At 37.8% G+C, this 24,349-nt stretch overlaps 2 protein-coding genes across 2 annotated transcripts in view; both read left to right on the forward strand.

Annotated features, from left to right (window-relative positions):
* Positions 1-5,769: 5,769 nt before the first annotated feature.
* On the forward strand, positions 5,770-9,695 carry LOC139152037 (uncharacterized). Its single transcript, XM_070725125.1, has 2 exons — positions 5,770-7,287; positions 8,216-9,695. The coding sequence occupies exons 1-2, from the start codon at positions 6,057-6,059 to the stop codon at positions 8,524-8,526; spliced, it is 1,542 nt and encodes a 513-aa protein (XP_070581226.1). The 5' UTR covers positions 5,770-6,056; the 3' UTR covers positions 8,527-9,695.
* Positions 9,696-12,852: 3,157 nt separating this feature from the next.
* LOC139152038 (GATOR1 complex protein NPRL3-like) overlaps positions 12,853-24,349 on the forward strand; it is a 28,147-nt gene continuing 16,650 nt past the window's right edge. Inside the window, exons 1-3 of the mRNA XM_070725126.1 lie at positions 12,853-13,039; positions 13,988-14,078; positions 20,187-20,319. Coding sequence (XP_070581227.1) covers positions 12,925-13,039; positions 13,988-14,078; positions 20,187-20,319 — 339 coding nt within the window. The 5' untranslated portion in view covers positions 12,853-12,924. The remainder of the gene's footprint in view (positions 13,040-13,987; positions 14,079-20,186; positions 20,320-24,349) is intronic.

The raw sequence follows: 24,349 nt of genomic DNA on the forward strand, positions 1-24,349 counted from the left end.
GTAACTGACCGGCCTCTGCCATCCTCAGGTCAATAAATCATTATTGAAAAGACAATGGGAGGAAAATGCACACATATTGATAGCTAAAGAGCATGTTCATGTTGTAACGCAGCATACATTAGCTTGTTAAAATAGAATAATCCATTGCAATACAGAATAAACATAACACAAAAACCCAGTGTGTGGTAATGTTCAATGGAACCCTATGTGTGGTAATGTTCAATGGAACCCAATGTGTGGTAATGTTCAATGGAACCCAATGTGTGGTAATGTTCAATGGAACCCAATGTGTGGTAATGTTCAATGGAACCCAGTGTGTGGTAATGTTAATGGGACCCTGTGTGTGGTAATATTCTATGGACCACAGCATCACAGGTGTAACAATTGATCAAATTTTGATGACAGCAAATATTAGGTTCTTGAAATTTATCATTTTTTGGTAATAACAGCTGCTCTAGGCACCCTTTCTGATGAAAATATTATGAAATGAGCAACGTTTAGTTCCCTCATATCACAACTAAACCAAACATTTAGATTGGTTTATATCCTAGCCTGAACAAAAACGAAATTGTAGGGAGTGAATTTTGCACAAATGAAGTGTGCACCAGACTATGGTAGGAGTTATTGCCATTACTAAATGAATTTTCAGGCATTTCAAACAGATTGTGCATATCCAATAAGCAGAAAGCAGACTTTAAAATTGAGCAAATGTTGTTAGAAATGTAACATGAATACAAGTTATGAACACAACCATGTATCATCAATGTAGCATTTTTTAAGAATTTATTCTCTTCTTAATATTTACATACTTATTTTGTGTCACAGCATAGCCAATAGAGGGCGCCTTTACCAGTATCTGTGGTTACAGTGGCACTGTATTGCCTGCTAGGTTCCTTCATCAAGTTGTTTCACTGTAGCACTGTATTTCTCACAAAGTAATTTGGTCAGAACAAACAGATATGATTTCCTTAGTGCAGGTGCAACAAGTTTTTGAAAACTTAAAAAGATCAGTGCTCTGATTCTAACACTCCTGTTACAGAAATGTATTAGTTTGATACAAATATGTCTGACAATGTCACATTCAAGTGTCCGTGGCAAATATTTTTAGTTGCCTCCTCTTAAGATCTTATGACACTTTCTGAGACTTTTTTCTACAAAAACACTTCAAAGAAGTGGTTACCCAACTCCCAGCGTTCCATCTTCTAACAGAAATTAGAGACTGGTCAGTTTCTTCAGCCTTGGGGGGTGGGGGGGTAGTGGATTTATATGGAGGTGTCATCCTGTTTTTGACTTTGGTAATGGGGGCAGGGGGGTCGCCATGTTTTTGAAATGCCCAATAGGGGTTGATGTTTGTTAAAATTTCAATACTGGCTCATACTTACGTAAAATTCATCGTACCAGCCATGAATTTCATCATTCACTTTAATATGTCATAAATAAATGTCAGAGATATTTTGATGTTTAAAAATTAAAAGTCTGTTTATCAGTAAAGTGTAGTAATCACCATGAAATCTGCAGTTGATATGGAAAGCATGACAAATTCCTGATCCTTTTCTGTTTTCTCGATGAGAATTCAGTATGAGAAATGAGAAAGCAACATGCTTAATATTTCACAATACATTGATACAGTGACAATTTTAGAAAGAGAAAAATGGGTCACCCTGTTTTCGAAAGTTGGAATAGGGGGTAAGCCACTTTTTGACGTCCGCAAAAAATACCCCCCCCCTCCCCCGCCAAGCCGAAGAAACTGACCACTCCCTCATATTGGCAATTTCTGAGTTGGAGCGCCACCTTTTGGTGGGTTGCGGAGAAATTCTCGAGTCGGTACTGCCAAGCTGCGGTTTTTCAACTCCTTACGTACAGAGGACACACCCGTTGTCGTTTCCATGAAAGCTATAGTAGGTGTGTCGACGTCAGTATCACAGTTAACCTGCTTTGGATGCGACAGATGTATCCCCGTTAATACGTTGAAGAATAAATGATTGGAACATCAAAAGCAACTAAGATACAAGTACAATTAGACTTTATTGATAAATTAAAGTAACTTCCATGAAAACTGTAGAAATTTAAAATAATACATAGATTGTACAATATTGCCTTGTGCAACATTTCACCATTATGATGATTCTACACGTCCTCTCAGCCAGTAGAGAAAACGATACGACCGTGACAGGGGGGTCAAGGTTTGCCTTTCATGCCCTATATCTGTGAAATACTGCATATGTGAACGACATCATGCAATTACAAAATGAAACCAGACGACGACATGCGGGCATTCTATGACACCGATGAAATATGAATACATAATCAACTGGCAGCGTTGAACAATGGATATCCCGCGGCTGAAATTGTTATCAAGTGTTTAATAATGCAATACCAATTCGTGAAAGAAAATTTTGGAGTTTATAATATCCAAATACATGTAATTTTGAGATGGGAAATTACACCGTTGACTCGTTTGTTATTGATATTTATGGCAACGATATGACTGCTAACAAACGGGAACAAACTATAATTTTAGCTCCGCATTAATTAAGAGTGTTAAAGTATACCAGCATATTTTGTTTATTTCATCGCTTACATTGTTCTCCGAAACACTGTTGAGATGTAGGCAGCATAGCTGTGCCAATAAGGTGGTGTGGAATGCTGACTGGGGTGCAGTACAACATACAGGAAAATAGCATGTCAGTTATTTTTCCTGGATTTAGTGGTAATATCAATTTAATTGCATGACACAGGCAGAAATAAAAGAAAGACTTGTAATTTATCCATTGGTTGCAATGTGTATATAGCATTAAACTTCAGGAAGAAAGTAAAAGGGATACAAAACATAAGCCTGGCGTATATCGAATACACTAATAATGGTGCATTTACACTTTCATTTTCTGGTCTGTTGATATAAGTACAATTTCACAACTCCCCGTTATCCAAATCAGCAACAAATAGGTTGCTTTGCCTGCATATGTTCTTTATCAATCGACACAACAGGTGCGACAGCTCAAAATGTCGTTAAGCTTAATAGTTAAACATGGAAACAGTAGTGCTGCTGATTCATGAAAGTTCTGACATGATGACATTGAAGGAAAAATGTGAATGCAAAATGGAGTTCTACCGTAAGCTTACATGCCAACTTAACATAAGGAAGTACTCGGTTATCATAGACTGTGAGATTGGCCGGCACAATCGGCGTATCTTAAAATCGGAATATTGCAAAGGCGGGGTTCATTCTTTCACAAAACAGAACGAAGAATCGTATGGGGGTCATGATATTGTTAAGCGGGGAGGAAGTTTACTTATTCTTACAAAGGTACGAGAAGAATTTTCCAGCCAATCCGACTGTTCTTCTTTCGCATTGTTGCCCCTGGAATGGCTCATCATTACACTGTGAACAGTGAAAGCTGCCCTTGCCCATAATTCCGATGATGTTGACGGTGCTGTATGCCGGGACCGTGTGTATGCAACGAAAGTGTCGCCGTAGCAATCTTGAAGAGTGTACCTTTTCTCTTCTCAACTGCTTCGATTTGATAAAACTAAGCATTTCGGTTAATATTACACAATCGTTTCACGCTGGGAACAGAAACAAGTGGCATGGCGAACTGATGTGTACTGTCCAACAACGATTTGGAAACGCCGTAACATGCATGTTCGCATATTTCAATAATAGATAACAGTGTAGTGGGAAGCCGCACTGTCCCTCGGAAATGAGTAATTGGTATCTTCATTTGATATTTATACGGAAACCTTTTTCAATCGTTCAGATATTGCAATAATGCAATGACCGGTCACACTTTATGTAAAGTATTCCCGAATTCTGTTCCGGCACCGGCAATCCAGACTGGCTATTGAAGTCCTTATGTAATCCTACAATGATGAGTCAGGGTTTTGAAGAGTTAGAATCAGTGTGGGTTTGTGGCATGGGGGATGTCACGTAGGAATACTATGAGTGCTGCCATTAGAGTAATGCAGGCTAAGTGTTTGCATTTTATTTGCTGCAGAAAATCACCATCCACAAGTCAATTTATGTAAAAAGCTGCTGTCATGTATGGTAGTGTAATGACACACCAATGTTTAGTTTCCCCTTGCCCAAGCGAGCATCTTTCAACTTCTAACATTAATATCCTCAGCAATCACAGAAAGGAGAAAGAGTTTCAATCTACAAGTTCACAAGGACAACCAAGTATTGCACACAGAATGTTGATAACATATATATGCACAGAGAGAACTTCGGAATGTAAGGACAGGGGTCTGCAATCTAAACCTGCGTGGTGTGCATATAGAAAAGAACGGATGTCGTGCAAAGGTCAAGCGTTTACCTATATAAGGTTAACATCTAATTGTCTTGTGGATTTTCCACCCGCACTGGTGCATCCCCTGTACGACAAAGGTGTTGAGTTCATAGACCTGTACAAATAACCCAGCACAGCTGGTTACGCCCTCACTTTTATCAAGGGACAATAACTTCTGAACAACTGACAGGGTAACTGTCACGAACGACGAATTTTTATTCAAGCAGGCGCGGATTACACATCTTCCGATGGTTTCTTTCATATTCCGTACATTCTATCTTCGTCGACTCGTCATTTTCAGGAAGCTTGATGTCACAGGAGAACTGTCGAGAAGGCAGATTTCTAGCTCAGTCGCTTTTTCAGATATTCTCAATCAGAAGAGTTCAAAAAATAAAACTTAACGTGTTCAGTAAAAATACTAGAGTTTACTTACACTCAGGTGTCGTGTCAATAGCGCCTTCATTTTCGGATGAGCGGTCAAAGTTAGATTGTCGTGGTGTTATTCCTTGCCAAAACCATGACTTCTTATACATGAGTATTAATTTAGATAACTGACAAAGTGAGTCATTGTTCACACAATGACAACAATACTATTTACTACTAACTTGTCAGAAATGACATCCCTTTGTTTCAAGACGCATCAGCTTCAGTGAGCGACTTGTGCCAGCATATAGGGACCGTCAACAGTGCTTTTGGGATTCTTTTATCTGGCTTAATTGCTTTAGGACCAGAGTTTTAAATTTTATGGAAAATGTGACAAAAACAACATGTCAATCCTACTCATCGAAACTGAGTAATTTCCACAGAGACAGAAGATCACAATCAAAATCAGTGTGTGTGTTACAGCGAAAGGATACTAATTATTGCTTTGACGTCATCATCAATTGCATGATTACCCATGACCACGGACCAAACTCCTCAGTGGTACAAACATTATTGTTTTACTTTCTCAATAAATAATTCAAGCGTATTGTAGAAAAACTTGGTGTGGCCGCAACGTACATGGCCCCTTTTTTACGCCAAGGTCAAACGTTGGGGTTATTTTCAACCTTGACACAAGAATTCGAACTGGAATTTGTCTCCCAATGTCATCTACCACGTGCTTAACTCTGGTTATATCTGTATCGAAATTCATACGGGTGTTACCACGGTAACATGATGAATATCATCTAGCACCATTTTAACAGAACTGCAATGTCAGTGAATTAAACTTTTGTACCGTGCACGTTTGCGATAAATGGGAACACTTTTATGAAGATGACGAATTAACGAATACAAGTTCAAAGTAAAGAATATTGTAACATGCAACGTTGTTGATCCAAAGAGAAGTTTTCCATTTTGCGGGGGAAACTGTCAACGGTATTTGGGTTGCTTGACAAGCCTGAAAGTATAAAAGGTGTTACAATCACGGCGACGGGATACACCCACCTGTTGAGCTGTTGTGAGCTAGTGACGTAATCGTTTGAGCGTAATTCGGTAGCCAGCAGGCGCTCTGCACACGGATGACGCGTGTTTGTAGTGGGAAGTGGGAAATTGAGGCTTGGTTGATAGATATGAGAGACTGTTATCAGATCTGCGCTCTTTTGATTGCCAAAAGTCTGTCATTATATATGTGTATGTGTTCCCGTTGTTGAACTTTACATACCGGAGCACTTTTCTCCTCACGATAGCTAAATTCGGTTGCATGAATTTCATTTAACTGTTGCTGGAGGTGCGGTGAATATCTCGGTGAATATACAGCTTTGTAGCGGTCAGTGAATCGAGTTCAAGATGTCACATACAGCAACTTGCGGTAGTCAGGTTCTACTGAAAGCCGTTTCGGCAGGAAGGCCGCGACAGGTGCGGCTGTTGCTGGAATCTGGCGTATGTACCGAACATTCGGATGAATGCGGGCAAACTGCACTGATACGGGCTTGTTTTATTGAGAATCTGAAAAATCAGCTAAATATTACAAAGATGCTGCTCAAGGCAGGAGCGGTTGTTAGCAAGTCGGACATCGTTGGACGAAATGCTTTGCACTGGGCTTGCCTCTACGGCCGAGAGAAAGTTGTCCACCAGTTGCTTGTGTACAGCGATTTAGAACTCGATTTGAACCACAGTGATATGAACGGTTGCACAGCTTTGTTTTATGCCTCCTCTTCGGGCAGTGCAGCTACAGTTAAGATTATGGTAGACTGGCTGAAAAGATATTCTTTGACCGTGGATGTTCCGACTTTGAATGGGATGACTCCCCTCATGCAAGCTCTGCGACTGGGGCATGATGTCTGTGCTAGTATATTGATACACCAGGGTAAAGCGTCGACAACTCGACGAGACAAGGACTTTATGAGCGCTCGAGACTGGGCTAAGCAGACTGATAAGTCTGGAAGGAAGAATACAGTTGAAGTGGGTCGATCCAAACATACTTTTCCGCCGATCATTTCCCAAACAGTGGCAAACATCATTCGTTACAGGGAGAATCGGGCCCGTCAACGAATAAATTCGGAGAGCGAAGACGAACATTCGGATTCGGAAGGCCAGGATGGATTCACTGACGTTTTAGAAACTGTCGACAGTCAAGACGATGAGAGATTTTCTTCAAGTCTGTCAATCAGTACTCCAGACATCACCAGCAAAGACCAAGCCGTTATATGCGACGATGGTGATGGAATGTTGTGGTCGAGCGACGAAGACGACCAGACTCTGTCTACATCGAAATCGAGACCATCTCACGGGCAATTGCGGCGGCATCATGACCTTCGCAAAATCTACTCCATGTACGAGGAACAACTGGCGGAGTCATTTCGACCTGGCTATCTAAAACGACCGAGAAAGGGCGACAAGGACTCGCCGGAGTCGCACAACTGGTCGGATTGTAAATTAGATTGTTGTAGCGACGTGGTCCGACCTACCATCTTGGTGACAGACGAAATGATCCAGAATGTTGTAGCGGCAAATAGGCAAGCCAGAGAAAAGAAAATTACCAATACAGCTAGAAAGGACAACTATAACCGTGATGAAAGTAGGTCATAATAAACGTATTTCAATAATTTTTATTGAAATTGTGAATCGCCATTGCGACTGTAATTTCGTGAAAATTTAGCCCTTAGGTTATCAAAAAGTAGTCGACCAGGTGATCCAATAACAGTTTCATACCTATGTCTCCCTTCATATCCATATTATTCTGTCATGTGTCAAGATCTGCGAAATCATTAATTTTTCGCCTTTCTTTTTATACTATCGCTCTATTCTTTTCCTTAATTGTCCCTTCAAACGTCCACCCCCTTACCCTCCTTACCCTCCTTACCCTTTCCATCGTGATGTCTCTCATAAATAGTTTTAATTTAAACCTCAGGCTGAAACATTGATCTGCGCAGATGACAAAGTTTGGTCGATTTAGACTAAGTTTTACATTTCGTACACCACTCAGACCTATCTAGCTTGTATGGGGTTCCTGTTGACAACAAATATTTGTAGTAGGGTTTTCGAAGTCGGCACGTTTTACTTTAAATGCCCGTACTTCAATAGCAATTTAGTTGGCTGTGTGTACACGACATAGACGTGAAAATGTAAACGCCCCAGCACAATTCATCTTTTCGCGGTGGTGTGCACTCCAGTTTTGTCGCATCGGAATGCGACCTCCCCTAGAGCGCTGACTCCGCAAGAGATGTGGCTGCCGTTTCTAGCCGTCATTCCATTGAGGGAGGTGTCCAAATATCAGATATTCAAGTACAAGTACACTCTGCACTGAGTCAAAAAGATTTTATTAGGTCACAAGACTATTTATTCCGGCCGTCATTTTAAACAGATAATAAAACGACTATTTTTTCAATAAAATATTTAATCCTAAAATTATTTTAAGTTCTGACAGGCATTGCAGGCCAGTTGAACAGAATTTGCAGTTTCATGTCCAAGTATTATAAGTTTTTCTTGTTCCATTTTCAAATTAGGTCTGATGAACAGCAGAGAGAATTGGACAGACCTACGGAAAAGAATTGCCTTCAGAAATTCGAATATTTTCACAGCTCTGGGTCATAAATGGCACTCCGATCCTCAGCTCCCGCAGAAGCCGAAAGGTCTGGTAGTTAATGGCGACAGTAACCACAGTAACAACGCCAAGGGAAACGCCGAGGACAAGAAAGAGGTCACAAAGAAACCGACCACCACTCTGCCGTCGCTAGGGGACGGCAAGATCTCGTTGGTATCCAGAAACAACAGAGCGTCCGACGACGACGACGAAAACAAAAAATCTGGACCCTAAATATGCTTATCATGGTGATTATCTGACACTTTATAGATGCTATGGGGTAAATGGACTCAAAAGAAAATTCACTTGAGAATTACGATAAATTGACACTCATGTGAGACTTTAAACATACCGAACACTTCATCAAAATGTTCTCACGAAATGTATGAAGTATACAATTGTGTAATCGTATAGCAAATATGCCCCATGGGTCAACAGCTCTTAATGAGACAAAGCTCTATACAGTGCATAACACTGACAGATGCAATAATATCGGTGCGTATGTTTTTTTCTTAAAAATGGAATGGTCATAACGTTCCCTGACACTTCACCAAGGGAAATCAAATTTCTCAAAAAAACGAGAAAAGTTTCATGTTATCGAGTGTATTAAATTAAACTGCCTAAATGAACGACATAATATTCCTTTGTTACAAGGAGCTCTCTTTGTGGGGAAAATTTATCGTTGATTTTCAGACATCAAGAAGATGGAAGCTTTGCGTTTCAGTTTTTCAAATATTTAATCACAGCTACGACATCTCCGAAATGAAAACGATTAACAGAGTACTAATTTTCAGAAATTCATCCCCTGCCAAGTTTATCACAGTAGGTAACGGTTAAGATAGGAACATGTTTCATAAATTGAATTCAAAATTTTGGTACACGAACTCGTGACAAATTATAGGTGTTAGCGGTTTGGGATTTCTACAACGAAATTCTTATGAATCAAGTTGTATTTCACACTCTTGACATGACAATGTCATACCACTATGTTTGTTACAGCGACAGTTTTTGCCTTGTGTAATTAAGTAAATCAATGGATGATATCTGGTGCATACCCAGTTTCCCGTGTTTTAAGTTACCTACCTGTAAGTTTACTGTGAAATAAACGCATGCGGTGTTAGCATGTACATCCGATTTCTGACGAAAAACTTTATATCACTCTTAGCTTAATCTAGATTAGGTGTGTTATCCGGCAAGTTCAAATATACCTGTCGGTTTTGGTAGTGAAGTGCACACAACTAAAACCAACAAGTTTGCACAGTCGCACATGGTAAGGGTTATTTTTTCCCAAATATCGCAAATATTTATGTGTATCGAGGGTTGAAAGCCATTTTTCGTTTGACAATATTACGATCATGTTTTTTTTTTTATTTTAATAAATTATGTCCTTTTTGAAAAGGAAATGAGAATGCAGTACCTTTCCTACGGTGTTATAAGCCAGTCCACAGAGTGACTGTGGCCAAGTCAATTTCTAACAATGGTGACACTTGTGCTTGGTTTCATCGGGGAGCCAAAGGCGGATGCAGGGGTCCGTCATAATGGAATGCGATAGAAATATGCTTCAATAATTTTTAATTTATGAGTGGCTTCAAGTTAAGCTGTTCACCTTTAAAAAGTAACCAATTAATGATGATTCTGTACAGCACAAACCAAAATTCACCAAGGACATGGTGTAGTGAAATGTGTGTCGCTTTAATTTCTGGTAGATCGACCGTACCTTATAGGTGGTAGTTGATCAACCCATCTGTGTTAAGGGAATCGATTTGTAGGTTTAATCGCTTTCACACTTCCAATTTTTACTTATTTACAACAACCACGATTTCAAAGTAAATCAAACGTTAAGTTAACTTGCATTTCAAATAAAGTTTGTGAAAAATGGCAAAGCCAACAGAAGTGTATTCTGTCAACTCTCAGTAAACGATTGCTGCAGACAAATCGAATAAGTCTCAATCCAACCCAGTTCTGGAAATATGCACCGTTCGTAAGCTTACTCATGCCTGCATCAAGTCGATCGACTTGAAAGTTTACATTTGACCGCCATCCCTATTTTCATGTCCCGCACCCATCGATGCTGACAGATCCCGCTACAAAAAAATCGACTATTTATTGGACAACGACGGATTGGCTTCACTCAGGCTGAAACCCACGTACTCACTCCACACACTGTGTATTGAGGGACTGTGAGTGCAAAATGTATATGTATTGGCATCTTGGCTTTTCCCGGGTGAAAGAATCGTTAAATTTAGATGATTACACTGCCACATAACTAGAAACTAAAAACCACAGAAATTTCTCGAAGTAAACAACAGCACAACGTTGTTCAGGTTGTTGATAAAATAATGTTTTGTATATCCTGTTGTAACACTGAGAGAGCTTATTTACATGCAAGTCATATTTTCCTTTGGAATCTATAGTATGTGTTCAAGTTTTCTGCTCGAGATGCTGATTTTTTTCGTCTACGATACGTTTATTCGTGAATACTGATCCGAAATTCGACGATTTACTATACTTACAAATCAACTTTTTCGATGGTGTCTTTATATTAAGTCCCGCATAGCAGTGTGTGCGTACAGACAGACTGAAAGCACACCTAGAAACGACACGTACATTCGGCCAGAGTTAAAGTGGAAGCGCACAATTCTACTCTTTCTTGTACCTCCAAGCACTTACGCAGTTCTAGAGTATGAAAACCTTTCGTTGTCAGAAGAGAAGTCAAAATTTATATCTGTAAGTCTTTGTTTTTCGTTTAAATTTCTTGTGTGCTGTGTTCTGCATCGTTACTACCGACCTTGAGCCCATGTCGCCGAATGCGTCAACTCGTTCCAATCTGAGATGGGACGATTGGGAAAATCTATTTGTGCCGACACGTGAAATATTTTCATTTCATGAGGAAGATATCACCGTGTTATTGATTTCACACAATATCGTGAATGGGCCTGTTTTGCATAATTCGCCTTTTGAAAGGACCTTGTTCGCAGGGGTCTGTTGTTGAATTTACTATGCTTTCGCCAAAATAGTACAATGTTACACTTGCGTGTGTCGAAAATGCTATTTGGGGGTGGGGCTGGCATCGGTCAGAAGAAAAAATTGTCTATTTTTTTGCGTTGATGTCATCATTCTATGACCACACAGAAAAAAAAAACCCATACCATTATGAAAACCCACCCCAACGTTTTCGAATGTAACTTAACTTACGGGACGCTCTTCTGCAGTTTTTTGTAATGAAGTCTAGAAAGGAAATTTCGCACGGCCTTATTTTGGATCTCTTTGGATGGAGAAAATGCACTCGCACTTGTACCTTCGGCATGATATGCGATGCCTTTCCAGTTTCCCAACAGCAATATTTACCCATCTCTTAGCACGTAACTGTCGTTGACACTAACATGTGATATGTTTGTGGTTGATCAGTTGAATATACAGATGAAGGAACATGCGTGGGCGGACAGCCATTGAGACGCGACTATGACTTATAAAAAATATTTTCGTGGGACAAAATGCAATTTACTTGAATAAAGAACATGTGGAGATGAAATTTTGTATTTTGTTAGAAGTATATTGCTTCTTAATAAGATCGCCCTTGACAAAGAAGGAATTATCTGGCAGTAAAAAATGGATAGTTCAATTTAAATTTCTCTCTCTCTCTCTCTCTCTCTCTCTCTCTCTCTCTCTCTCTCTCTCTCTCTCTCTCTCTCTCTCTCTCTCTCTCTCTCTCTCGTACAAGTGCCCATTCCGCTATTAAATCACAGCTGGCCTTGAATTCATTATGCCAATTGTCTCTCCTACTGATACAGTACAGTCGCATTGCTGATACCTTACGACAAGAACACTGCAACTGTTTTCTGAGCAACCCCTCTGTACAAACTGACATTGTGTAGACTGCCCCTCTTCATATATTCGTTGAGGGGGTTATATGTACCTACAGCATGTAAAACTCAAGTTTCAAAATTATTATCATACTTAGGACATGCTCGTTCTCTCTTTTAAACTTTCAAAGTTGCAATAGTACAAACAAAGACAAATGTTGTTTTTAGGTTGTTTGTCCCCCCCGGGCGTTAGGACTTCCATACCGCTTGATGTTGAGTGTGTATTTACTATTAACTTTTTTTGGAATTGTGTGGCAATTTAAGCTTAACAGAACTGGGTAAAAGTTTTGAAATTTTATTTTTATGATCGTAATGACTTTAGGCCTAATAGACCCTACTGGGTAAATCGGTCGCCCATACAAATGTACACTATTAAATCAAGAAATACATAAAACCCTTGTGTTAACGAGTGACGACAGTCCACAACAACGTAACCAACTGGCACATTCTTCAAGTCAATTTTAAACGTTTTCATCAATCATCAAATACGTCGATGTCTGAGCGACCAAAATTTATTAACTTCTGCGCTCTATGACAGGTGTGTAAGGCAAAAATTTGTTAATAACTGATTAAAATGTTGTCATTTTAAAGACTTCAACAGTTAGGATCTTTTTTGTAATCACCCCGATAACCTTTGACCTAGAATGGTACTTGAGCGAATGCTGATGACTGCCCTCGCTTCAGTTGATTGGTCCATTACTTTAAAGATGGCGGCGCCCATGGCACGTTGATACGGATGCGATGTTGTCAAACCTAAACACATCCAAACATGTTCAAGTGCAATCCTATTGCCGTTATTTTGGTGTCGTCTGGGTCAAGGGGCGATCGACTACTGTTCCGTTACCCGTACGAGTTCGATGGCAGTAAAGAAGTAACGGAACCGGGTAAGTGGGAGGATGTTTGCCTGGGCGACAAGTCGCATGCATAGACCACAGCCGCTTGACTCGTCGTTTCGCGAAGCCCATATGCCCCACCCCTGTGGTGGCTGATGCAGCAAGAAAAGCATCACATGGGCTTCACGAAGCAACGAGTCAAGCGCCTTTGCACCAACCCGGTCACCATCAACTACTAGTTCTAATAGCGAATATTTTCAATACAAATTCTACTACTGTACTAGATTTGGGCAACTAGGTTGATAAGGTCAAGCATCGAATTGCTGCGGAACCGTAGCCCTACCACTCCCTTTGCTGATTTTGTTGGGGGAGCAAAGGGAGTGGTAGGGCTACGGTTCCGCAGCAAGGATCGAACTGACCTTGTTGCATTTTACAATACATGTAAAGCAGTGGGCCATCGACCAGTGATGCTTTGTTGAGAATTCAAAGCCATTTTCAGCCCAGTTACATTTGATGGGCTACATGTCTGATTTGCATTTGGATTAAATAGATTCAAAATTAGTGCATCACACTTGCATAACATCAGAGAAGGGTGGACTAATCATATTAGCATTCATTAGGACCTATCTATGCTGACATCATTGACTGAATGGCCAATAACCGCTGAATTGTGTAGTAAATTGGCACTAAGACCTCTGATCACACCTGCCCTATAAAAGTTACAATAACACATAAAACCAATTGCATGCAGGCTATAGCCAAAGAAACGATCCTTCCATAGCTGAAAAATACTGGTGAAATTCAATCACAATGTGTGACTAACTATAATTATTTCACACACCTAGCTTCACAGAGATCTAAAGGCTGACTTTTACATTAATTAGAAAAAAACCAGAAGCATCTTACTCTCAGTTATAAATCTGTCTTCAGAATTACCTCAAGAATTAGATGTCACTTATTATCGTACATCATAATTTTTATGATAAATTATATTTGTAGAGTTTCCACGTAATCCATATGCAGTGAGAGAAGACAAAGATCAAACTAATGGCATTGGAGCTGCTAGTGATAGTCTTGGTCAGTTAGCAGGGTAAGAAATAAAATTATATTGTAGAAAATAACTTTTTGTACACTACTGTGGGTCGTACTCACTTTTACAAGAAGAATATTATCTATGTATATGTTCTTTTCAAACACAAGACCAAGGTGAGCAGAGTTCTAAAATAAACCATGGTGTAAGGTGGCGTCACACATAACACAGCATAGCTTGCTCAAAATAAATATTTCACAAAAATTCATTTAATTTTCATTAATTTGTTGACATAAGATTGAAATATCTGAGTTTGTTCACCCATTAGCATTAATAAATTATTAAATTAATTAAATTAAATTATTAAATATTAGCATTAATTCAATATACCATTGCTAAAAGACTCAGACATTTTGAAATATCTTATGAATTTAAATTGTAACAAATCCACTGGTTTAGACGGCATCAGTTCAAAATTTTTGAAAATTGGCGCAGGTCAAATCACACCGAGTCTCACAGCTCTTTTTAATTATGTAATCACAACAAGTACTTTTCCAAGTCAATGGAAGTCAGCTAAAGTAACTCCTCTGTTCAAAAAGGGTATCAAAGATAACATCTCAAACTACAGACCTATTTCAGTCCTTCCTGTTCTGTCAAAATTGTTAGAAAGACATGTACATAGTCATTTTTACAATTTTCTTTCATTGCACAATTTACTGTCAGATAAACAATCCGGTTTTCGTACGTTCCACTCTTGTCAAACAGCTTTGACTAACATTACCAACTCATGGTACCAGGCAATCGATAGTGGAAATCTAATAGGTGTTTTACTCGTTGATTTTAGAAAAGCCTTTGACCTACGGTAGTTCATCATGGTACTTTACTTAAGAAACTCAGACTTTATGGTTGTTCAGAGCAGACAATGGGCTTTTTCACTTCATACCTCGCAAACAGAACTCAGTTGGTGTCCTTTAATGGAACCCTGAGTGATTCTCTTCTGTCAGTACAGGGATCTATTTTAGGGCCCCTGTTGTTCCTACTTTTATAAATGACCTCCCTCTGGCTTCTGAAAATTCTGATATGTATTTGTATGCTGATGACACAGCAGCTCAGGTGATCAGTCCCAAAATTAACGAAATTGAAACCAAGCTGAGCAGAGATATGAATCTGATCACACGCTGGTGCGATCAAAATAGCATGTGTGTTAATTCACAGAAAACTAAGGTTATTGTCATTGGTACAACGCAGAAAAAAGCCAGAACGAAAAATCACATCAATGTTATGTGTGGCAATGATCAGCTCGATTGTGTAACCCATGAAAAATTGTTGGGTGTAACCATTGACGACACCCTAAATTGGGAAAAACAAGTAAATTCAGTTTGTAGTAAGGTAGCCTTTAAATTGCTGCATCTAAAACGTATTCATCCCTTTTTAACTCAGAGAGCTAAGATGATATTTTACAATTGTTTATTTTACCCCATTTTGACTATTGTTCTAACATATGGGGTCATTGTTCCAACAAACTTTTACTTCGTGTTGAAAGACTACAGAAAGCTGTAGCCAGAGTACTTTTAGACTCAGATTTTAGCACTCCTAGTCGTAATTTATTCGACGTTTTAAACTGGTTACCATTTAGAGAAAGGATTGTTTTTAATGAATCAGTCTTGATGTACAAAGTCCAAAATGATTTGGCTCCTAATTATTTGAATGTTTTTAGAAGTGTCCAGAACGTCCACAGTCGTAGTACAAGATCTGTAGACAGAAATGAATTATATATTCCAAGACACAGAACTCAAATTTTTAAGAGGAGTTTTACGTATAGCGGTGTCAAAATATGGAATAGTTTACCAGCAGATGTCAAATTTTGCTCTACTCTTCACTCTTTTAAAACGAAATGTAAGTCTCATCTTTTGGGCAAAATGTAATTTTTGAGCCATTTTTGGCGTTTTTTTATATTTTGTCGTCTGTTTCTTGATGTCTTAATGTTTTGCTTTTCTCTGTTCTGTTTTTTATATTTTTTTTAATGTACATATTGTATATTTCTTGCATCTCGACACTGTGTGAGAAGAGCCTTCGGCTCAACAGTCTATCGAGTTTAAATAAAGTCTAATAATAATAATAATAATAATAATAATAAACAGCTGTAAGCTGGGTGAGAATGAAGTGTAAATTTATACAAATATATGCAAATCACCCAATTTCCTGGCTTCTTTTTTTTCGTATATTCAACAATCCAAAAAACTTTAACTCCACTTTGGCTCAGTTAAATTTTTGTGAAATTTTCACATTTTGTTCTTTAAATACTTTATAACAAATAAAAAAAATTTAGCAATAAAGTTCCTCATTTTAGATAAGAGACATTTCAATTTTGCTGATGATGATGTTAATCACTTTTTAATGGACTGTCAGTCTTTCATCCCCTGGAGTCATAGGTACCAACAGAAAGAAACTCAACTTTCAAAGTACCTTTCACTTAGTTTATTCTGTCATTTGTTTGCATATCATTCTAGATGACTATTCATATATACGGTAGTCAAAACTTAAAGATAATATTCGTGTGTTGAAAGTGCAAAGTGCACACCAATAGTAGTTTGTGTTTCCGCAGAAAAAGTGATCTATCTTCTGTGAATTTATGTACACTGTAAAGATATTGTTTATTAAGGACATCCTGAAGTACTGTATCATTTAACAGGTAGATGTTCATAATACACTGGTCAAATTCCATTCAACTTGACAAGATTGGCTGTGACAGGTTTCACTTTCACCAGATCTGAAGATGTGTATAAAGCATAGACATTTTATTGAATAAAATTGTTTATCTTTCTGTAAATTCAACCATAAAATGTATCTGTGAGTACAGCGTTGAAAGATAGAATTGTTTCCTTAACACACAAAATAGTGGTTGGGTTTTGTCTAGTTGTTTGTGTTATGTTGATCCAGTCAACTTCTTTCACAAAATACTATTTTAGTGGTGTCATTACAAGTATTACTATAGCAATCATCCATACAGCAACAGGGTAAATTCACCACAATCTCTTTCAATTCAAAAATTTTAACATAAGTGATTAGACTTGCTCCAAGTCTGTGGGCATATAAGTATCAAAACATATGGAAGGACTAAACATTAGCAGACGTACTGTCCCACTAAGTGGTAGGCTTTTGCACAGATCATGGGGTAAATGCCTTGGCCAGCCAGTAACTCAGTTGCCGAGAAAAGCCAGGAAACTGGGGGCCAGTCTAGTAAGTGATGTGACCAATACTGCATGATGATGGCTTTAATAGCAATGGCTATCTGATTGACATTCAATGTCATGAATATAGTTATCTAAATGGACATTCACCATTACCCTGTCCCTAACTCTAGACCCAAGTGTTGGATGGGAATTCCAGATGGAAGTAAACCATCCTCACATGGTGTTACCAGGTCACAGGTTGCAGTGCAAGAATGACATGAGTCACACTTTGAAAGCTGACAAAGGTCACCCATCAGTGTAGAATTCAGTATTCACAAAGGCTGTATGTATTCCTGTGTTTGAACAAACATATTAAGTGTAATTTAAAACAACAGTTTGCCTTGATAAAACAACCACAAAGGGAACACTGGTATGGACAGGTTAGCTGATTGATTATTAGTTTGGTTGACTTGGGTCATTTTTTTATTTGATCAGTGTCTGGATTCACTATGCATACATTAGGGACCGTATCAATAATTACATTGTGTCTGCCGTAGAATTATTGTGTTTTGAACAAAACTTTTCATATTTCTATAATTATTCATTTCAATTACTCCACTGAAAGTTAACATTTATCTGATATTTCATCAAAATTTTTTACAGTACAGGTTTATCTGAACTCTTACATGTACTTGCACTTGTGTCCCTGTCTACATGATTTGAATACATATATTTTAGCAAGATTTGTGGATGATACTAATAGGATGTAGTTTGTTCCACAATCTGATTAAAATCAGATGTAGAGTAGGGCGAAGTCTACTTACGCGTACGCGGTATTCTCTTGCTGTCGCCTCTCACTACTAGTAGTGAGAGGTGACAGCAAGAGAATATCGATGTATAAACATCGCCGTACTCTACATCTGATTTTAATCAGATTGTTTGTTCCACTGTTGTTTGAGGTATTGATCATAATACTGTACCAGCAGATCAAAGTACTGACAAATAACAGGAAGGGGATAGAGAAAGAGTATTAATTAAGAAAATGCAAACACAAGTACTGCACAAATTTTAAGGTAGAAAAACATTGTGATTTGTAAATTTTGCAACTTAAAAGGAACAAAGTTGCCGCATATGTTAAAGATGGAATAAATAAAGAATATAACATAGTGTTTAATTCACTACTAGAACTTGAATATCACTGTTAATGAATTATGGCAGCTCTGATAAACTGTGAATACTAAATATAAAAGTACAGTGAGGCTTTCAGTTGATGGTCATTATGTCATGCTACTACAATTCTCATAATTTATTGTTTATGTCAGGAAAATATGGTATGCTTTCTCAAAAAAAGCAGAATGTTAAATACATGTGTGCTGACATGTTTCCATAAAATCTTTGAAACTGGATTTGAAAACCAATGTAAAATGTTGAGCTGTCAACTCTTTCACCTTTGAATTTCTCAACTGACACAGACAGATTTTAAGCGATGTACAAAACAATAAATGGTGTACCAACATGACTATGTTATCATGTAGAAGCTAAAAATGTGTTATTTTGTCATTTTGATGATGTGACCGCTGGCACTATTTACTGTGTATGTGTCTGACACCTCACGTACCAGCCAGTTCCATCAGCAAACAATGTTTTTGAGATTATCCCTTTAACATCAGTGCAGAATGTAAACAGCAAAAGTGAACTTTACATAGGCACACCGGCATGTCTTTGAATTATAACAATAACAATTACATGAGAAACTGTTCAAATACCTGTGCTGCCTAGCCAGTTTACTGACAGCTGTGTTTGAAATCAGAGTTAAGATGAATTGCTGTTCAATTGTGACAACACCAGAACCCACCTGTAGAGCTACTCACAGAGTCAGCAGCTTCAAGGTGTGGCATATTGTTTGACCTGACATATATAGCCATTGTTCAAAATGGAAGCTGATGATGTTATTATGTGCTTCAGACATGCCATGTTATTCTTTGTGTATTTTTTACTCATTTGCATGAGAGGATAATAAAAGCAGCATATATAGGTAATACATTCTGGTGTGACTTACTGGCAAATGAATAGTATCATGACATGCAATGATGCAGTGATTCAATCTATGTACCTTCATGGAACTAAATCTGATTTATGAATCATAATAAGATTCCAGCTTTGTATGATTGATTGATGTCTTGTTGGTCTGAATGACAAGGTCATTGAAGTTATGTCATTGCTGTTATCCATTGCAGAGAAGGATTTATCCAGTTACAGGATAGCATTTTGTCATGTATCAGCATAGTCGAAGTCATTGCTAATCTGCACAGTTTAATGCCCTTCCGCTAATGAAGCTAGGTTGAATGCCCAGCACTCCTTCAATACAATATTTCTCAGTCTCATACATGTACAGCCTTCCTATCTATTCACACCAAGAGTTTACACCCACACACAAATCTCTCTCACCGTGAACACTAGGATCCCTTAGATTTCCGGCTCCAAATGCTAATAATGTAATTTCTCAAATTTTAAAAGTATCAGAACAGTGTTCAAAGCTAACTGACAGCTATTGCATGAAATATAAATGACATCTTTTTTATATCATCAACCAAGTTGTTATGTCAGTGTTAATATGGTTGCATGAACAACACATGCTTTCAAAGGCTTCGCCTGCACCATGATAGCATCATAATTATTATAATGAGCCCAGTGAATGAGCCATTAATGTTGTTGTCAAACATTTTGAGTTTGCATGTCTCTGAATTGACCAAAAGGAATACCTGGTTGAAACAGTGGGCATGGTCAGTATTAAGAAGTTTCGAGTCATTTATAAAATACCTAATTAATTTTTAGGTAAGATATGCCAGAATGATTCACCAAAATACATGTATTTACAGTAAAGCATAAGATCTTAACTGGATTTCAAATACTTAATTTTCTCATCACTGTTCTCTTTCTTCCTGGATCAATCATGTCATTTTTAGAGTTGATGTGTGCTATCTATGGTTGACAGGTATTCTGATGAAATTCTGACCACAGTTCTTGCCACAAAGACTGAAGTGTGTGGTCACAAGTTTGTACTGAAAGTGGACAACATCAGATTTGTGGGCCATCCGACCCTGGTGCAAGATGTCAACAATAAATTTGTAAGTACAACATAAATGTATTTCTAAGTAGTGTAAGTTTTGTGATGAAGAATAATAGAGGACACATATGATACAAATATGAATTAAAAAAACATAACTCATTAAAAAGATTTTAATTTGAAACATAATCCTTTCATGATCTGTCAATTTTGTCAATTCATATTTTGAAATAGTTAATGATTAATCCTTTGAGCACCAAAGTCAATTTAAGTCGCCTTCATAAAATATACCGGAATTATTTTTGCCCCAGATTTTTGCTAAAATTTTGATGAAAAATTGTAGCCAATGCAATATGATGTCGATTTGGTACAAAATTATCAAAAAAAGCACAGAAAAATTCATAAAAATTAGTAAATTTTGCACTAAACTTTTGGTTGGAAAAATTACAACATTCAAAGGGTTAATGTTTTCACATGAGGGAAATACGATAGTTTTTCTTGGAGAGTAAACAAGCAATTTCATATTGCATCATTCTGAATTAAAGTCCTGAAAGTTTTTACTGTTTTTAATGACCTAACTATCTATATAAAATCTTGTGACCCAACATCTTCCCTACTGCTTCTACCCATGACATCAAAACACTAGGCAGTGTTTCATTGATACAGGGGGATGGGGGGATTCCCCTTCATGTTGGCACCCCTAGTTATTTGTCAAAGGGGGACCAGCCCCCCCCCCTCCCCCCCTCCCCCAACGAAATGGTGCCAGTCACACGTTAGAGATACAAGTAGAACACATGAACTGGTGAAATCCCCCCTAAATTTTCTGGTAAGGCCAGGAAGAAAAAATAAATTGTTCATCGGAATCGCCGCTTCTACTTTGGCATATTTGGAAATTTTTTTTTTTTTTGATCCCGGCAAATTCTTACTTCCGCATTACAAATATTTTTAGTACTGCCGCTGGTGGCGCCCTACACTGTGTCGGGTTTTCGCGGGCACGGGATTTTGAATGAGACTTCATACGTGCTCGGACTTAGTTGACCGCCAACACGTTGTTGTGACGTCTGAATTTGGCGAATCACGACGCAAAGTGGGTCGATTTGGCCAGAAATTTGCTCGTTTTGTAAAGGTTAGTACATGTCACATCAAGAGTATTAATTTGATCGCCAACATTCGACGTGATGGCCAACAGTTAGTTCCAGAGACGCTATTCAGTGTTTGTCCTGACATTACGTTCGGCGATTTGTTCAACAAGATCGTGACAGCAGATATAGATGGACGGTGCATCTGATTGAATGAAAATTGCATCGAAAGTATAAAAATTTACGGCAATGACAAAACACATGGTTGCGTCGATGTTAAAGTACGATCTGAATGATGACTATATAACTTCATTCCGATCACAGTACAGTGTTGTTAGACCATTGTGTAAAATGTGTATATATAGTAGGTAAAACACTTGAAATCTACACAGAGGTTTTTGACCAAAATTCTTCTTGGTTGTGAAAGTATGACCCTAATGTAGACAAAAGAGGCCAAACATGGGGCCAAAGTAAAATGAAAAAAACTCAGATGCTAGGTCCTACCAGGACAATATTAAAGGACAATACTGAATTGTTGAATTTCAGTGATTTGCTGTACATTTCAGTTTTATTCTGAGAGAATTTTGAAATGCTCAGAATATGTTGTGCAAACACTAACTGTGAATGTAATGGCCTATATTATTGTTGGGAAATATAGTATTGAATTCAGTTACCAGTATCAGTGTTTCTTGTCTGAGATATTTCTGGTAAAAAGGGAAACAATTATCTTGCCTTGTCTGCATGTGTGCAAAAATGCCAGAGAACCGCCTTTACCTTCGGCCTAAAAAAATTAAAAAAAAAAAATTTCGCTCGCCGCTCCTGGGACTTGGTCCAAAAAATCCGATGAACAAGATTTTTTTTTCTCTGGCCTAAAGGGGGAAATCCCCCCTGTTGATGCCATCCTGGATGAATCACTGACTGGGGCTTCGGTACAGTGACAATAATTACAAATTAGACACCTCCTTCTGGTTTAATCAAGCATCAAACTTGGCAAATAAATTTGACACTTCACTTCAAATTATGATATGCAAGAAAGCAACATAGCAGGCAAAAGATATCCAAACTGATGAAGTATAATAAAGCGTCTACATCATTATGCAGCTCTGTTGTCACTGTAGAGACTAAATGCTGTGAACTTTGTCCAGCGTACATCAACATCAAATGTAAATGTTTATTGTAAGATCGAAGTCAGCTGCATGTGGGATATCTGACACTTGAAAATGTGTTGTCTATGGTAATGACTGGAGGATCAACATCCTGGTGCCGTCAGTCTCCAAGCAAGACCTGATCTCAAGTTGCTGTAATCCTTGCTGATCCTTTGAGTTGATTTAGAGGCATTCCTTTCCTGGATCATCCCAACCACAATGGCAATCCTCCATGAAGGAAACTACTTTTGATATTTTCTCATCACATTTTACTTCCTGTGGTATTTTTCAAAATTTGTTGTGATCGTAGGAGATTGAAAGTTATTTTCATTGACTTGTTGTTAACTAACTATAGTTTTAATGGGGTTCTAGCTGATAAAGCAGTTGAATGCTGATCCAAGTGTCAATCCTGTTAATTATAGTGATTCACACTGTTCAAATCTCAACCCCCGTACACTGATCAGACTGGCAATTGAGACCTTTCCCCTTATCCTGTCAAGTTTATCTGTCACCATCAATTCAAATTGGCTAAATCCAGTAAGCCATAATATGTCCCACATGTTGTATTTTAACAAAGACTTGAAAATGAAAACATCTAAAAACATAGACACTGTCAACACGATTTTCACTGATTTTACCCGAAATGATATACAGAGATAGTTGATGAATATACCGGTACATAAAGTTTTTGGTTCAATACTGCTTTTCACTAACTTTGGAGGCTTGCAGGAAAATGATTAAATTCATCTGCATAGCTAAAATTAATGACATGGCATCATGCATATTAAATTTTAAGTAAAAAAAGATTTGTTTCTGGTCATCACGCATAATTTCAGAACCTGCGCATCATGTCTTTTTGGGAGTTACATACTCATCAGTACAGCTATCCTTGATATCCCTGTGTTTGCATGTCCAAAAATACTAAACAGAAAACAGAAGTATTATGCAGCCAGTGATAAAAGACAATAACTGTTGCATCAATAGTGCCAAACCAGCATTGTTAGGAATAAAAATAGAAAGAAAAGAAAAAAAAGAAAAATAAAGAAAATTGCATCGTCGCATCACTTTTGCTGAATGTCAAGGACGACCAGAAACAAGTTGGGGGGCCTAAAGTTGATCAGATTAATGAATGGAAACACTTACTACTCATTTGCATATCATCATGACAAAGGACTTCTGTACAGTCACGTAGAAGTAAAAACATTCCAGCAAATGAAATTAAGATTCTGTTAATATTTGTGCAGTCTACTAATATATTTATTAATTCCACATCTAATAAAAAATGAAGAGGTATGGGTAAATATTGTAATTCTTCACATTGACTTTAAGATAATTAATTACGCCTATCACAGACATTCAATCCAACAACTCCTTTTACAGAATAAAAAAATGTCACAAACACAAGTGACTTGACCCAAAATGACAGACATGGATAGTTTGGTGAATATACACATAGTTTTTGGCTCAATACTGCTTTTCACTAACTTTGAAGATGGTAAGTGACTGGTCTTGCAGAAAACTGTTTATATTCATGTGTTTAGCTATTAATATGACATGGCCTATTAATTTTTACAGTTGATCAGATTAATGAAGGGAACCACTTACGACTCATTTGCAAATCACCAAAACAATTCCAGCAAATGAAATAAAGATCCTGTAAATATTTGTGCAGTCTACTAAAATATTTATTAATTCCACATCTAATAAAAAAATTCAGAGGAGTGGGTATTGACAGTAAACTGAGTAATTCTTCACATTGACTTAAGATAATTAATTACGCCTATCACAGACATTCAATCCAACAACTCCTATTACAGAATTAAATAATTTCACAAACACAACTGACTTGACCTAAAATGACAGACAT

Source organism: Ptychodera flava, chromosome 15 (genome assembly GCF_041260155.1).
Source record: "Ptychodera flava strain L36383 chromosome 15, AS_Pfla_20210202, whole genome shotgun sequence".
NCBI lineage: Eukaryota > Metazoa > Hemichordata > Enteropneusta > Ptychoderidae > Ptychodera > Ptychodera flava.

Coding starts and splice junctions, on each gene's coding strand:
- LOC139152037 (XM_070725125.1), top strand. CDS start 6,057: ATGTCACATACAGCAACTTGCGGTAGTCAGGTTCTACTGAAAGCCGTT. Junction 7,288..8,215: donor CAACTATAACCGTGATGAAA/GTAGGTCATAAT, acceptor TTTTCAAATTAG/GTCTGATGAACAGCAGAGAG.